This window comes from Egretta garzetta, unplaced genomic scaffold (assembly GCF_000687185.1).
Source record: "Egretta garzetta isolate BGI_Z169 unplaced genomic scaffold, ASM68718v1 scaffold16, whole genome shotgun sequence".
NCBI lineage: Eukaryota > Metazoa > Chordata > Aves > Pelecaniformes > Ardeidae > Egretta > Egretta garzetta.
In genome coordinates, this window is record NW_009260022.1 from 302144 (window position 1) to 318935 (window position 16792).

Consider the following 16792-nt stretch of genomic DNA (forward strand, 5'->3'; position numbering starts at 1 on the left):
GAGGAGGAAATTAATTATCACAAAGCAGAAAGAGAAAGAAACAGATACCCTCCTCACACACACTTGTAAATACAAGCAGTGTTCTCAAACAAGTAGAGGAAGCTGTGGAAACCTGGACTGCTACATCCAATATTTAGCTAAGGAACTCAAAGTTATGTCTATTAGTAGGGGAAAGAGGGTATTCACTATTGCACCTGGATATCCATCCATGCTCTGCTAGGCCAGATTCCAGACCAAAGGCTAGACTAAATTACTTATTCCTGCTTTGCACTCATCTCTGTAGGGTTCAGACTAACACCTCTTTAAATGATCACTTTAGCAGTGCTACTGCATCTCTAAGCTTAACAGGCAGCCTTTCTTTACAAAACCTCGCCTTTTATGCCCTCCCAAAACCTCTGCTTAGGGAATTATTTTCCCTTGGAACAATTTAAGTGTTTTGATGCAAAGGAGCAACTGTTGGGGAACAACTACCAGAGGGCCTCAGACACTTTCTGTTGTTTATAACTATCCTAAAATAGTGTGGAAGGCAAGTTTATGACTAACCAACCTCTAGAAGGCTTGAGTCAGGATTCAGTTTTGCTACAAACTTCACATTTGACCTCTAGCTGATCACTGTGGTACATCACTATGGATCTTTGGCTAATCGCTATGGTCCCTGAGGGAGGTTTCCCCTGCAGGGAGAATGTCAGAATAATGGATAATGCATTGGCTTGCCTCTTACCACTTGTACTCCTTAGGCCTAGGATTGAAGCCTCTGATGATGCTTTTATAAAATGGAAGTGGTGAGGTCCAAATGTGGACTTAGTAATATAAGGACTTAATATACCACACAAAACCTCACTGACATCAAGCACCTCAGTAATATTTTATTTCTACAAGTCTTCTTGTCTTATTTCATGGAGACCTCAGCTCTCCAGAAGAAAGGCTGAGAAGTATATTTAGTATTTTTTTCATATTACTTTTTGTAGGTAAGTATGTAAATACAACAGTTATACAATTACACAGGGAGATATTCTACTTACTTCACTGCTGAGATTTGGTCCTCAACTTCATAGACTCCTAGTCTTCGATATACTGCATGCAAAATCTTGTCACCTTGATAAGCTGTCCCTCTGCCATCCACTAGAGCAACAATAATTCCCTCTTTGCTTGCAAGATAGGTTATCCAGCTAACACTAAATATTTCCTTTACATTCTGACTGCAAGGTCCTCCGTACCTGATGATGAAAATTCACACATTTTCAACTCATATTTATAAAATTATAAATGATTACTGGTACTGAACTATAGCTATAGGTACCTCTAAATTTTCTCCACAAGTGTTTTGCTATATGGCTATGGTTCAGAGAGCTCAGTAGACAAACAGTTCAATTACCATTTTCATATATTTGTGAGATTTTGCTATCTAAAATCCATTTTAATCCTTTAGTTCTTACACCTAAGGCAAATAATTAGTACTAGCTCAGACTAAGTGGTGCAGCATGAAGTACTTGTCCTAAGGGGAATCCTTGGAAGAGTCACGCTTCAAAGACTCAATTCTTTCCTCTCTCCAAATTCCTTAACAGCCCTTTTTGGTGCTTTTTGGTGCTTTTCTGCATTTGATTTCCACATGCAGTCAGCAATGCCAAAAAAAACAGGAGAAAAAAGTACAGCTCCTTACACTTTTTGGCCATCCCCAGACCTTCTTTGTTTCTGAAGGGAATATCATGTGCTGTTGGGGCTGTGATCACAACACATCCCACAATGAACAATACAGAGAGACACTCCTCATGAGAATGGTCTAATGCAAATTACACATTTGACCTCAAGGACACAACTGACTTAATCTTCTACTCTAAACTTGCTTCAAACATACTTAGCATTCTTGGACCTTTGGATCATTACTGGTTAATAAAAAAATGATGTAAGGTTTATTACACCCACTCAGCTGTCCTTTCTGCTTCTCATTTTTTTCGCACCACTGCAATTTTTGTTGCCTTTCCTGCCTGCAATAAATTAAATTCACGGCAAATGCTGTTTAGAAGGAATATTTGATCAAAGAAGCCACTCCACATGGTTTAGGAGTGTTTGGGTTTTTTTCTTAAAAAATTAAGCAGGCTTTTGTATTTTTTGTATTAGCAAAGCTGAAATCAATAATTTCAGACTGACTCATGATAAACAGAAGCAGCAACAGAGCTAAGAACTCCAAGCAATAGCCCATGTGTTTTTATTGTTTTTCTTTCTCTGAGGAACTAATTCTTGCCATGCTAAGATTAACATTAAAAACCTCATTGATTTCCATTGGGTTGGGTTTCTATTCCAGAGATATATTAAAAATCCACCACAACTAATAAAACAGAACTAAGTGTTTTTGCTTTTGCTTCATAAATGTTGCAAATGTCCTAGGTTTTGTTAAATTATAAGAAGTATGTTTTCTGCAAAACAATAACGTTCAAAGAGAGGAAGTGTTACATACACCTGAATAAGCAGAGGGTACTTCTTGGATCTATCAAACTGTGGGGGTAGAAGCATTTTGTACCACAAAGCTAGAAAAGACATATTAAAAATATAGTTAATGGTTAAAATGATTCCTCCAAGCATAATCCAGAATTTGGCATAATACTATATGAAAAGGAATCAGCACAAACTACACAATACATGAACTGTGAATCACAGAGCTGATGCAAGTAACTGTTTATATTGAGCTGCTGAAGAACAGCTTTGAAGAAATAAAGTGCCCACTTTTGCTTTAATTTATCTATGCATAAAAAGTATTGTTTCATGTAACTCCAGGTTCTCAGTTTTCCAGGTGCCTAGAAAAACACAACTAGGAATATAACTGTTGTTAAGATGATGAGAAATGAGTTTTGGAAACTTTACATTGATTCATTACCATGGAATATTGCTTGTAAAGTCACTAGTGAAAACAACAGTGTATGCAAGTCAATATATGTGTAACACAGGAACAGCAGTTTACATTTCATATTTTATTATCACAACACTATAATGTTTTTAGACAATATTTAAACACTTTATCAATAGTATTAAAGAATTAAAAAAAAAGGCATTGTGAAGCAGAGGTGTATTTTAACTACTATTTTACTGAGAGATACCCTGAGGCACACATTGGTTGTTGTCAAACAGGGCAGAACCAGGTCTTCTCTTCCCAACTGACAGGCTAACAAGTTTGTTCTACAGAAAGATGATCCTTACTATAACAACATGAAGGTAAATATCATAGAATCATAGAATGTTTTGGGTTGGAAGGGACCCCTAGAGGTCATCTAGTCCAACCCCCCTGCAGTGAGCAGGGACACCGCTAACTAGATCAGGTTGCTCAGAGCCCCGTCCGACCTGGCCTTGAATATTAAAATAGTAGGAATAAAAAATATAATAAAAATGTGTAATTCTTACTTATACCATCCACTTCAAGTTTATTAATTTCTTCTTTTGGCAGTTTGATGTTTTGCAAAGCAGACTGCAATTCCCAATTGTCTTCCAATACTCTGAGCTCTAAGTAAAAGAAATGCCTGAATTATTAACTAATTTATTGTTAATTCCTATACATTAATTGAGATTCCTTTACTTTGTATTATATGAACAGAAAGGAAACTGTGAAATTTTACAAGCAGAATAAGGAAATCAACTCAGACACTTCTAATTGGGCTTGATCACATAGCTAAATTAAAGCAAGGAACTGGTATTATAGTGCACAGATATTCATTAGATTTTTATAGGATGTACATTTTGCAATGCAAATCATTTCACATATTGCCTCTGAGTGTTAAAAGTCACGGATGTTATGAAGAAACTCCTTTCTCTTGCAGAGCCCTCATCCCAGTTTTGTAATATGGTGGGAGCTGGAAATGCAAAGTTCATCCCCTCATGCAAAACACAGTCCTATATCTCCTCTCTTGCTTACCATAATAACATCAGATTATCTTCTGAGATCCTTGGGTAGTGTGGTTAAGCACACCAACATAGATACACACAAGTCTATGGGGCCAGATGGGATCCACCAAAGGGTACTGAGGGAGCTGGTGGAAGTGCTCACCAAGCCATTTTCCATCATTTATCAGCAGTCCTGGCTAACTGGGAAGGTCCCAGTTGACTGGAGGTTAGCAAATGTGACACCCATCTGCAAGAAGGGTCAGAAGGAGCATCTGGGGAACTACAGGCCTGTCAGTCTGACCTTGGTGCCGGGGAAGGTTATAGGGCAGGTCATCTTGAGTGCAATCATGCGGCACATACAGGACAACCAGGTGATCAAGCCCAGTCAGCATAGGTTTATGAAATGCAGGTCCTGCTTGACTAACCTGATCTCATTCTGTGACAAGGTGACCCACTTAGTAGATGAGGTAACGGCTGTAGGTGTTATCTGCCTGGACTTCAGTAAAGCCTTTGACACCATTTCCCACAACATTCTCCTGGAGAAACTGGTGGCTCATAGTTTGGATAGACATACTCTTTGCTGGGTAAAAAGCTGGCTGGATGGTTGGGCCCAAAGAGTTGTGGTGAATGAAGTTAAATCCAGCTGGTGGCTGGTCACAAGTGGTGTTCTCCAGGGCTTGGTATTGGGACCAGTTCTGTTTAACATATTTATCAATGATCCAGACAGGGGGATCAAGTACACCCTCAGTAAGTCTGCAGACAACACCAAGCTGAGCGGGAGTGTTGATCTACTTGAGGGTAGGAAGGCTCTACAGAGGGATCTGGACACGCTGGATCAATGGGCCGAGGCCAACTGTATGAGGTTCAACAAGGCCAAGTGCCAGGTCCTGTACTTGGGCCACAACAAGCCCATGCAATGCCACAGGCTTGGGGCAGAGTGGCTGGAAGCTGCCTGGTGGAGAAGGACCTGGGGGTGTTGGTTGACAGGCAGCTGAATATGAACTGGCAGTGTGCCCAGGTGGCCAAAAAGGCCAATAGCATCCTGGCTTGTATCAGAAATAGTGTGGCCAGCAGGACTAAGGAAGTGATCGTCTCCTTGTACTCAGCACTGGTGAGGCCGCACCTCAAATACTGTGTTCAGTTTTGGGGCCCTCACTACAAGAAAGACATTGAGGTGCTGGAGCGTGTCCAAATTAGGCCAATGAAGATGATGAAGGGTCTGGAGCACAAGTCTTATTTGTGACTTTCAGCTTCACTTTCAGGAAAAAAAAAAGAACCTTTAAAATTGCAGGAGATTTTTGTTAGTTAACTTTTTTTTTTTTTAATGGCAACCACTTCCTGTTTCTGGAAATGCTCAAAAAAATACAAGAAGTACTTCTTTCAGCAAGTCTTGAGCTAGATAGTGCTCAGGACATGCCAGAAATATAACACTGGAATTTGTTCTTTCAATGTACTCTTGACAAGTTTTGCAGATTCAAGTGGGTTTTTATGGCTGAAAGATCATCCTAGCTTTGGATACTCACCCAAACTCAGCTGAACCCTTTCCATCCTTTTCCTCAAAACTCCTGAAACTTGCTGAATACCACAAATTAATTGTAGGCACGCTGGAAGGAGCTTCCAAACTGGTGTACGTTAGTTTAACTGCATGCCTCCTACTAAAATTCATGGGTGATATATTTTCAAAATGCTGCCAACTACAATGAAAATGGATCTACCAAAAATAGTTTTGCACCACAGAAGAGATTATGAAAGCAAGGGGCTAAGGGAAAATTAATCCAAAAAAGGTCATGAAAAAGTCAAAGAGAAGTCTGAATTTGTTTTTATTCCTGAAGAATAGCACAGCAGAGTGAAGTATCATGAAACTAGTGGTGAAGAGCCATTAAATGAAACTGCTCTCTCCTGCAGAGAGGTTAAAAAACACGTATTTGTAGTTGGGCACTTGGCTGCATTTCATGCAATTCATAGTTTGACAAGGAAGTAGTAGGGGCCCTTGATACACACAGTCAGAATGAATCATGGAAAATAGAGAGCTATGACAATGGATTAAATACGAAAAAATCTGTGCATTAGCTGCATTTAAACCTTTAAACTTATTTAAACCTTCTGCAAAAGAAATACCAGAAGAACACAGTGTTTTTATAGCACAATTGCAATAGACATGTTGACCGATCTTTTCCATCTGCAAACATTTTTGAGTTGTTAAAAACTAAGATGTACCAACTCCTATTGGAGTAAAATTTTCTTATGTTGCAATTCATTACCTTCGGCATGAAACACTGCTGATTAATTTAGCTTAACAATATTGCAGCATCCTCATGTTTTTATGTGTTTTCTGATCAGACAACACTCAGTTAATAGTGGGTTATTGATACGGGCTGAACTGTAAGGACCCTGGCATTAGAACTACCATTGCATTTCCACTGATTACTGGCGAAGGAAGGGGGAATGCCAAATCACTGAAATTTCTTACAGGACCATGCTAGTTTTCATAACTTTTTAGAAATGAGGACTTTAAGTTGGAGAGTTTTTAGGGAAAAACAAGGGACACAGAGAGAAAACTCACTGCAGAGTAATTAATATTTTCATGATTAGCAATTTCCTGTTTGGCCTGGTTGCAAACAGTCCTCACCAACAGGCTACTTAAAGAATGAGGGCTCTGAATATTTCTTGCTGGAGTTTCTATTTTGTGTCAATAATTACACCTTGTCTGAAGCAGTTATTTGAACTGCTCATCTGAAAGAGCTTCTGCTCTTCCCTGACATCTCTACTGATGGCTGAAGAGCAAGTCACTGATCCAAATTCTAATTAGTACAGTACAGTAGCTCAAACAGCAAACTCTAAATAGTATACTGTTGCCTTTTGTATAGGGTGGGGTTGTTTCATGAAAAATCTCAGAAAGTCTTGTGTTCATCCAAATGTGAAAAGGAATAGTTTGGAAATCGCTATAGTGTCTTCTACAAAGTTTGACTCAATATTTGGTAGAGTTGCCAGGGTTCATTGCACCTATAATGTGTAAACAGGAAAAACATCAGGATGCTATAAAAGTGCTGGATTCAGGAATCAGTGTGTTCATTGATATTTGGATTTTACTAATTAACAAATCTAGAAAGACACTAGATATTTTAATAACAAACAAGATGAAAGGCTTCTTGATCACAATCCTAAATACTGTATTAGAAGATGGGCAGAGTGAAGATCAATGAGAAAAACAATTGCTCAGAAATAGGCAAGATATTTGCAGTACCTCTATCACTGTAGTTCTCAAATAGAGTGGAAATGGGTATCCCGGGACCTGTCGTAGGGATGATAAGAAGGCAGTTTATAGTTTGAAGCTGGAATTTGGTGATGGAGTGTGTATTACATTAATATTGGTAACTGACGGGTGTTAAAGAGCTCAAAGTTGATACACAAACCTGCTGCACAAAATACATAAGGTACTGTATGTACATAGACTTGTATACATACAGGAATTGCTTAGCAAAAATAATAGAAGCAACTTTAAATCTACTAACAAACTCTTCCTCTCTAGAGCTGAAGTGACATCTAGTTAATACCTGAGATGTGATTACATAAGGTGAATGCAGAATTAACAATGATGTGAAACATTCTTCTGAGAACATGTCACATCATATTTGTGAAGGTGAGTGGCTTTCATATGGTGATGACCTTACTGACTATTTTGTGCAAGAATGATTGAAAGGTGTTATTATTTGCTACATTTGCTTCTCTGCTCAACGGAAATTCTAAGGAACTCTTCAGCTGATAAGTCAGTGCAGAATCAGAACAGTAAACTTTATATGAAATACGCAAAAGGAAAATCTTGGATATTTTTCTTCCATGTTTTTTAGATTGTGACTTCACTGTTCTTTGATTACACCAATGGATGAAACCTCAGATCACTGAATCACCTAATGTTTCAACAGAGCTAAGACTTCATCTAATACTTCCGTGTTGTAAGTGGTTTCAGTGACCATACATCTTGATGAATTGAATTTTTCTTAGTTCAGTTTTTAAAAATGTTCTCAGGTAGTAAATATCCAACCTTTTGTGGCTAACATAGGTTTTAATAATTCCAATTGTGAAACATATTGTAGTAGTTTCTCATAGCTAACTTTGATCACCTGAATTGGAAATCAGCATGCGTTTCTAAATCCTGCTCTTGCTGCTGCAAGAAAAATCATGACTTTGATGAGCTAGATTAGAATCTGTTTTGTGCCATGTAAGAGTTTCACAAATTTGCTTGTAATTCTAATAATCCCAAGATTATTGTTGGGGGAAAAAAAAAAGTGAAAATATTTATATTTTCTGAAACATCTTCCTAAGGCTTTTGGCCATGGAAAAGTTTCTTTCAGGAAATCTGTCCTGGTTACTGTGAAATTTCTATATTCATCTAGCTATCATTTGGGATAATCAATATTATCTACGCCTCCAAAAAATTTGAAAGAACAATGTATCATTTGTTTGTTCTTATGCTATACATACCATAACAGATCAAGGCATAGTACTTAGAATGTTCACTGAATCTTGCTGTGTAATACTGGCATCTCTCTTTCCTTAAATTGCAAGTAATGCATTGTTTTCTGATAGGTTTACTTCCAATACTGATTCTAGGAGAGAAATAAAACAAAGCAATATTTATTTTCCTACAATTAACTTCACGTGTCTGCCTCATATTCTAGAACATAGACCGTACTTTCAGAATGGTTCAATTTAAAAATAAATGTTTCCCCTTTTTATAATTTTTTTTTTCCCCACGAGTATATTTAAACTTTAGATGCTATTTCTCCTCAATTCTCAGATATAATCTGAGCTCAAGATTTAGTTAAAGTAGCTTGTGAAATTACACTTTAAACATCTTGAAACTAAATTGTTTTACTGACAAATCCAGACCCATCTTCTATTAACCTAGTATCATTAAGATAATATTGATAACACTTACTTGTAAATATTCCTTCTTCCTGGATAGCCTTCAAATTCATTGCTTGAATAGAAACTGTAAATTCATTTATATGTTAATAAATAATCCATAAAGTGATGACCTATGAACCAGCATCAAGATGAAAAGCCGTCTTAGAAGTTAACTTAGACTTTCTGAGATTTCTGCATGCGATGGAAGAGTAAGTTAAGCTTATATACCTTTAATCTTAAATAAGCCATATAAATAGGAGTTCTATCTTAATTCTTATAGGCTAATCACTCTTATGTAAGCTGTATCTATCTATATAGTAGTCTGAATAAGATACCATAAAAAGAGAGACAATTGAAGTAACTGCAAATTGTATGAGGGTTAACTACATGCTTAAATGTAACTATTTCTAAATAAGTCTCTCTAAGATGGGTGATTGATTGAAAATAAATAGAAAAATGAGGACAATTTGCAAAGAATCTCCCATAAGTAAATTAAGTTTGCAAACATGTGCAGTGCCTTTGCATACAAATTTTTTTGTGGATGCATTCAGATACAGAACAAATTATACCTAGTTATAACTTGATGAGTTAACAAATGCTGTTCCAATGATTAAGAGTTTTTACTGACAACACTCACAACCTGTTCTCTTCTTCATGATACTTACATTGCATCATTTGTTACTCTGAAAATGTATATTGCCTCCCATTCTCCACTTGTGATTTGGATTGCATTCTCCTGTCAAGTAAGACATATATGTTACTGAATATTGCAGAATTATTTCAGGAACTTACAGTAGATCAATTTAGAACACTTTGCTAGACTTACCACAGAGTCATTGATGTAATGTATATGCTTATAACCATTTTTGTCACTAAAAATTTTGTAGTATGAACTGCTGTCTGATGTAAAATATGGTGTAGAAACAAAGAACTGAAACAATGGAAGAAAAATGGTAGATGAGACATAAGTAAGAGCGTCCAAGCTGTTTAGCAGATTATAGCGCACATACTAAAAGTAACAAGACTATTTAATCAGTTCAGATGGGACAAACTACTTTGCGCAAGTTTAAATGTGATATTCAATCTCCTAGTCAGTACACATTACAATATCTAATCTGCCACGTCAGATTTCTCAAACTGATAATATAGATAACTCAAGTACCCCACAAATGCAAGCTCTCTACTTACACATGGAATAATTTGTTTGTATATTTTGAATGACCTTTCTTCTATTATTTTAAAATAGGTAGAGTTGATATTTAAAAGATAAGTTTCTGAATAGAGCTATTGTTCATGAATGAGGCCAGACTGAAAATCCTGTGGACCAAAGAGTTTGATCCTCTGAGCAAATACAGCACTAAGCAGATGGGTAACTGAAGCTTCTCATATTAGTCCACTAATGTTAAAGAACTGAGTATCCCAGAGAAGACCATTCAACTTCTGCTTCCTTTAAAACCATCACCTCTTTACTAAAATTGTCAGTCAAAGATGAGTTACTGCAACTGTGAAATTTAATTTTCAGAATATGAGCACAGAAGAATGACCTGCAAGCACTTCAAACATAGCACCAAACATTCCTGAGTGAGTATAACTTTTCAATAATACTAACCCAAGCTTGGCTAGAACCTGTGACCAGAAGCTAAAATGTTCTGGAGCCTGCGTCTAATATTTCTAATGCCTGAAATCCCATGAAGGCTAAAAAAGGGATTTATGCATGTGTACAATTTCTTTAGTTCTAATAAAAACCTGTCATCACAACCTCAAGAGAAGTGGTGAAAAAAGGAAGGGACCAAGTAAATGAACTAATCCTTCTAAATGTGTAATCTTCACTTCAAATAAAAACACATCTCTTAAAGGACAGTGTACTGAAAATCAAAACTCTCAGTTAAGTCAACTGCAGGATATTCAGGCACAGTGTGAGGTCCCCCATATTGAATTCTGGCAACTCCACCTGCCTGAGGAGTAAACATAAGCAATAATACATATTCACTGTTAGAACAGATGTTTGTAAATACCGACCTCATGCTCTTACATTTCCTTGCAAGTTTGTTTTTACTGCAAGTTCCCAAAGACAGGTGTTACGTCTTTTCCAAGATAAAGGTTACTGGGTAGGCAAATTTCTTTTGCTTAGGGGTAACTGCAAATAAGATTCAACTACCCTTGTAAGTGGGGTGTCTTACCTCGAAGGTTTCTCCCTAGCTGAAGATGTGCAGCATTTGGCACTAAAACTGTGTTCTGAATGGACAGGTTTTATTCTGAAAATGCTGTGGTATGACCGACCTTCTCTCTTGCCCTAGTGACACTGGAGGAATTTTATATCTGTTCTTTGCCTCCAGGATGCTTCTAAGAATTACATTGCAGTATGAATTTACCTCTTTTCATGACCTCCCTCCCTTCAGTATAGAGTCTAATCCGTTGGTCTAAAATTTGCAAAAGGAGGCAGAAAAAGAGTTTTAAACTCAGAAAGCAGGTAGCCAGATACTATGCCTAACACAGCATTAAAAGTCTCAGTCCTACAGTGCAACAGGTTTAAGCAGTAGTGTGTATGACTCAGAATAGTGCTTGATTTTTCAAAACATTTTGGTGAAGATGCAGAGAGCTGTAGCTTTTCATTAAATCAAAATAGAGTACAAGAAAACCTACTCCGCCTGCCCATCCTGTTTGACTCTCTTCTATGTGCTGTTGATTCTGAAAAACAAAATCAAATGTACACTCTTTAAGAAGTTCAAGAATGTGTTTATGGAGATTCAAAATATTCAAGTAAAAAATCTGTAGACACCTGTAAAAGAGATTTTTGGGATACTTGCTATGAAGGTTCAGGGACTTGAAGGTTATCTGAGGTAAATAATATTACTGTATTAATACCATTATGTTAGTTAAAAATATTATTTTTTAACAGCTGTCATCAGAGCTAAATAAAATCTAAAGTAATTGTTTTAATGTTATGCAACATTTTCAGTGAAAGCAAGAATTAACAACTACTTAGTCTCATGAATTTTTCAGTAAAAAATCAAGGAAAATAATTTCAGGAATAACAATATTAAAAATCTGTTAGATTTTCAGCTGGTTCATTTGACATATTTCTTTTCATTTCAAAGCTGTGGTGTTGGTTTATAACAATGGATCATGTGACTACTAGGTACATCTTTTAAATGTAAACCTTAAAAACCTTAAAAATACAAGTGAAATACTTTACCTAACTAAAGTACACAGAAATCAAGGGTCTCCATATTTGGTGCTCAGCTTAAAGCTATTAAAGCACCTGATTTTCAAGACTTCTAAAAAAATCTCACAAATAACGTATTTAGAAAGAAGACTTAAGGATTGGCAAAGATGATGTAGGCAGCAAAAATCACCCAGATTATCCTACCCTGAGACTATGAATATAAGTTTTATCAGGTCTTAACTCCTTGTAACACTCTCAAAGCTGATTTAAAAAAAAAATATAAAATTTCTAGTGCATTTTCAACACTTTCTAGGACTTTTTCATTGAAGAGTATAATTCCTTGCTTGTTGCATAGACCAAGTGATCTAATATTTAACAATTCTGCATTCAGTCAATGTATTTCTTTATTTTACCTTACAAACTCTTCCTTATACTGGTCATTTAATACAGTATTTCTTTACAGTCTAAAATAAACTAAATGAATTTGCTTTCTAATCAATATAGTTTGTATTTGTTATCCTCAATGTAATCTCATTAGCATTCAGAATCATGCTTTCTCCCTTTCAACTCAGTCCCTGCAAAGTGACTTATCTGAGCAAAAGTTGCATGTACTTGCCCCTTAGAAGACTATTTAGTACTTTGCAAGGGCTCCACTGAACTATTAATTCAGCAGATGGATTTTATTTCCTTTAAGATAAGAAAAATGGGATGTATTGGTTTATATCTGCATCCTAAATGTATTTTCCTTTCTTTAAATTAAGGCTCAGATCTTGATGACATAGTACATTTAGGTTATCTTTAACTTCTCTCATATGAGTAGTCCTATTGAATTCCATGGGATATTTCCGTGTATTAAAGTACTCATAGAATCTAATTAGAGAACTGGCATCTTTATAGGAAATCCCAATTTCACAAACACATCCCTAGCTTTTACTCACATGAATAGTTCCACTGAAGTCATATTGGTTTCTATGTTCTATTCACATAAGCAAGACTTGAACAAATGGACATTTTTGATGAATCGACACTTTAGAAACATCTTGCAGATTATATTTTGTTATTATTTTCAAGTACATAAAGCCTAGCACATTTATTGTACATTAGAGTCTCAATTTAATCTGAAATAAACAAGAGAACTATTTTTGCAAATGGAAACGTACAGAGAGATACTTTCTAACGGCAAATAGAGCTAATGCAGCACTCCCATCTGTTCACACTCCTTCAATTGGCCATTTGTGCAAACTTCAATGTGATAAAAGCATTGTATCACTGTATAAATATAGAATTATACAAACGTCAGTAGTGACTCCATAAATAAGGTTTCATGGAGAAATGCAATTAAACAAAGATCATGAACACAGTCCCGCAAGATGTTAATTGTTCTGGTCTGGTTCCAGCAAAGCAATTAAGCACGTGCTTAATTTTAAACACATAAATAGACCTACTGAAATAAATAAAATTCCTTATATGCTTAAATTAAGTTTGTGTTAAGTACTTTGGTGGATTGTGGTAGAATCCTAGAACCCATAAATTTTTTTTTATGCTAAAATATTTAGTTATTAAAATGCAGGTTACCTTGAGGCAAGATAGAGATTCAGTGTTAATGTACTTGTAAAGTGGAACAATTACTTAGGAAACACATCAAATGCTGCAGTCAATGTGTTTTTTGTCCTAATAAATTAAGATATTTCTCTGTGGAAAATTACTTCAATGATAACGGTTTTGAAAGAACAGGACCTTAAATTCCTTTTAAATTTGCAACAAGCGTCATAACATAGAGGAAAAAGAATTATTTTTAGCTTGGAAAGGCTGTGTCAATAAACCTGAATTTACAATTTATCAGTTATACAGAACACTTTTATAAGTGTTCTTGCCTTTTATTTCCCATTAGTTCAAGGTTTCAGCCTAATGCTAGTTTTTATGTGTTCTGTACCACAAACACTAGAAACAAGACATGCAAACAGCATCAGTACTAAAAGACAGTAAATGACACTTCTATACTAGAGTTACTGAAATTCAGAGTTATCCTTCCCTTCAGGATCTCTATGAATTTATCAGTGTCTACAGTCTTCAAGCTTTAAAAGGTCTTTTAAAGGAATATTTTCTTCAGAAGGGCTTCTGTATGTAAGATTTATAACTATTTACATATAGGTATAGATAACTAGGCCATCTAAGGTATCCTTTTGCTCAATAGAGCATGGTTTTCCCTCTGCTGTCTTAACGATAGAATGACTTATTTAAACAAAATGTAAAGCTACTGTTCCAATTAGCCTGAAGTTTTCTTTTCAGATCTGAAAAAGAGACTGTGTTTCTGAAAACTTGCCTGCTTTCTCCAACTGTATGATTTGATAAGACAGAAGAACTTCTCCCTCCTGAAAACCTGCCTTATTTTTAATCTGTAAGTTCTTTCAACTAATTTAGCATTATCATAAAGGACATGATTCAGTCAGACTTAGTATGACATTTCAAGGTAGTACAACAATGTTTTCTTTAAAAAACAATAAATATCCTATATTATTCCAGTTTTGAAGATGAGGAAGCAAGAAGGAGATAAACAACAGTATCGAAAGCTGCTCAGTAACATTCTTCTTATTTTTGTTGCTTTGATTGTTATTTAAGCCTCACAAAAAAAATATTTTGGTGATTTTATTTCTTGCTGGTGCAATTAAAATTTTTTCACCTCTCCCCCAGCAATTAAAATATTGAAAAAGATATCACTAGTAGGTAAAAGACGAATGTGATCAAACACTGCAAAATACAATTATGGCAGGCACACAATTATTTTCTAAAAGAATTCAGGGCAAGATAAAATACACTTCTGCAAGTAAGTCAGAGCAACCTGTGCATGACCAGTAGGTGTTAAAATAGCTATGCAGATAGGATTAGCAAATGTTAATTTCAGCAATATTCAATTTATATTTCCAACTTTATTACCTGTGGACAGTCCCAAGTATTTGAATTTTCTTTAAAGTCACAAATAGCTAAGACTGAAAAATTCTGGATTCTCTTTAGCCATTGCACACAGATTCGACTGTCTGTTACCCAAGTAAGCCAAGTAAAATAGTGATCACTAAAAAATAAAAGAAAAAAAGAAAGGGCGGGCTTTAAAGAACAGGAATATAGAAGCATTGCTACACATTGTATCCCCGATATTGCCCTGTGGAGGGCAATAGCAATGCTTCCATTGTCTTAGCGATGGTTTTTTGTCCTCTGTAACAGTGTATCATATGGACAGACAGAATCAAAATACAACATTTCTAGTTAGCTTCTGATACATCTAGGACATGAATATGGCATGCCACTGTTAGAAACAGAAAACAGCTCAGAGGTTCAAGCATTTAAAACAAATAGACAAAAAACTTTTTAAAAAAGAGAAGACATATTTGAGGGCACGCTACCTGGACGCTATGACTGCAGGAACTGGAACCTCCTTAGGACCAAATGCTTCAGCGTTAATAGTATCGACAATAAACACTTTAACAGTAGGATTTTTAGCCCCAGCCTTCAAAGAAAATGTATCAGGTTATTCAAATCAGGCTCTGAACAATTCAGATCAAGTAAAATTACAACACTTCTTGCAGTATATATATACTGCATATATATATATGTGCGTGTATATATATATACACACAAAATATTAATTCAGTTGAGTATAAAGTGCAAATGTGGCCTTATAAGATTAAAGATGTTATAGCAGTAGTACATTACTTAACTTTGCATCATTTCATATATAAAGAAGAAAACCTTCTAAAGAGTCAAATTTAGTGCCTTTCTATACAGAAAACATGCTTGATGGGAACCAGTGTTCTGTTTGCAGTGTGGATCTTTGTAGCACACACTACATTTAATTTAGCATAAAACTCCAGGAATATATTCACATTTGTAAGTGGTCTGACATCTCAACTGTGAAATAAAATGGTTTAGCTTAAACTGATTTTATGCTTGCTCATTCATTGCATACATTATTAGTTTTTTAATTCTCCTCCATGTGCGGTCTAAAACATCCAGCTTTACTTTAGAACTGTAAACCAGCTGACAGGTGAGTAACTTCTTAAGATACATTAACATGCTCACGTGCAATCATATGAACATGACAAGAGTCAGGAGAGCTCTGTAATACATGCTGAAGAAATGCCAACCCAAAACCTTCTTGCCTTAGATCTGGCACTTGAAAGCAGTTAAAATCCAAAGTCCCTAGAGATCAAAAAGCACTATGAAATGTGCAAATAAACTGAAGCTGTCATAGCCTTTATTTTTCAAAATAAAAAATGTCTCATAATTCATTTACTGTAATGAAATATAACAACTGCATAGTTAACACTCACAATAAGAAAACTGAATTGAAAAAAGCAAGGCTTGATCATGCAAGCATGCACTTTTGCACATGCTTTTTACTTAAGTAAAATGAGTAACTCCATTTATTTCACTGATATTATTAAATACCTACACTTTTGAATGTACCTATACCTTTCCAGAACTTGGCCTAAATCTGGTTTTCTTTCATTAATTTAGGCCACAACATTACAATTTAATCATTGTAATACAAACATTTTTAAAGCACAATTAATTTTAGCATTGTTGTAACTTATTTGTTAACAGAAAGTAAGTCAAAAGAATGAGGGAACATACCTTTGGGTATGGGATAATTACTTTTCTAGGATACTGGTCCTCACCGAAATATGAATATTCAATAACTGGTATGTCAGAATCATTAAATTGTACATATGCTAAATATTTTCCACTTGGAGACCACCACAGTGCATATTTTGTTGCTAGCATTTCCTCTGAGGAAAAAAAAAATTTGTAATAGTTTATCATTGTAATCTATCTTCTAATTTATTTTAGCAT

The 16792-nt window shown here is 35.6% G+C and overlaps 1 protein-coding gene across 4 annotated transcripts in view; it reads right to left on the reverse strand.

Moving 5' to 3' along the window:
* Positions 1-16792, reverse strand: part of LOC104128022 (prolyl endopeptidase FAP) — a 42181-nt gene that overhangs the window by 11111 nt on the left and 14278 nt on the right. For all 4 annotated transcript variants that reach the window (XR_004842283.1, XM_009640737.2, XM_035896250.1 and 1 more), the window contains exons 9-20: positions 16574-16728; positions 15343-15446; positions 14879-15014; positions 11422-11466; positions 9605-9709; positions 9444-9514; positions 8810-8863; positions 8353-8477; positions 7115-7162; positions 3394-3492; positions 2456-2525; positions 1023-1217 (exon numbers count right to left, since the gene is read on the reverse strand). Coding sequence is in view for 3 of the 4 variants with exons in the window: in XM_009640737.2 (XP_009639032.1) it covers positions 1023-1217; positions 2456-2525; positions 3394-3492; positions 7115-7162; positions 8353-8477; positions 8810-8863; positions 9444-9514; positions 9605-9709; positions 11422-11466; positions 14879-15014; positions 15343-15446; positions 16574-16728 (1207 nt within the window). In the remaining variant the exon portion in view is untranslated. The remainder of the gene's footprint in view (positions 1-1022; positions 1218-2455; positions 2526-3393; positions 3493-7114; positions 7163-8352; positions 8478-8809; positions 8864-9443; positions 9515-9604; positions 9710-11421; positions 11467-14878; positions 15015-15342; positions 15447-16573; positions 16729-16792) is intronic.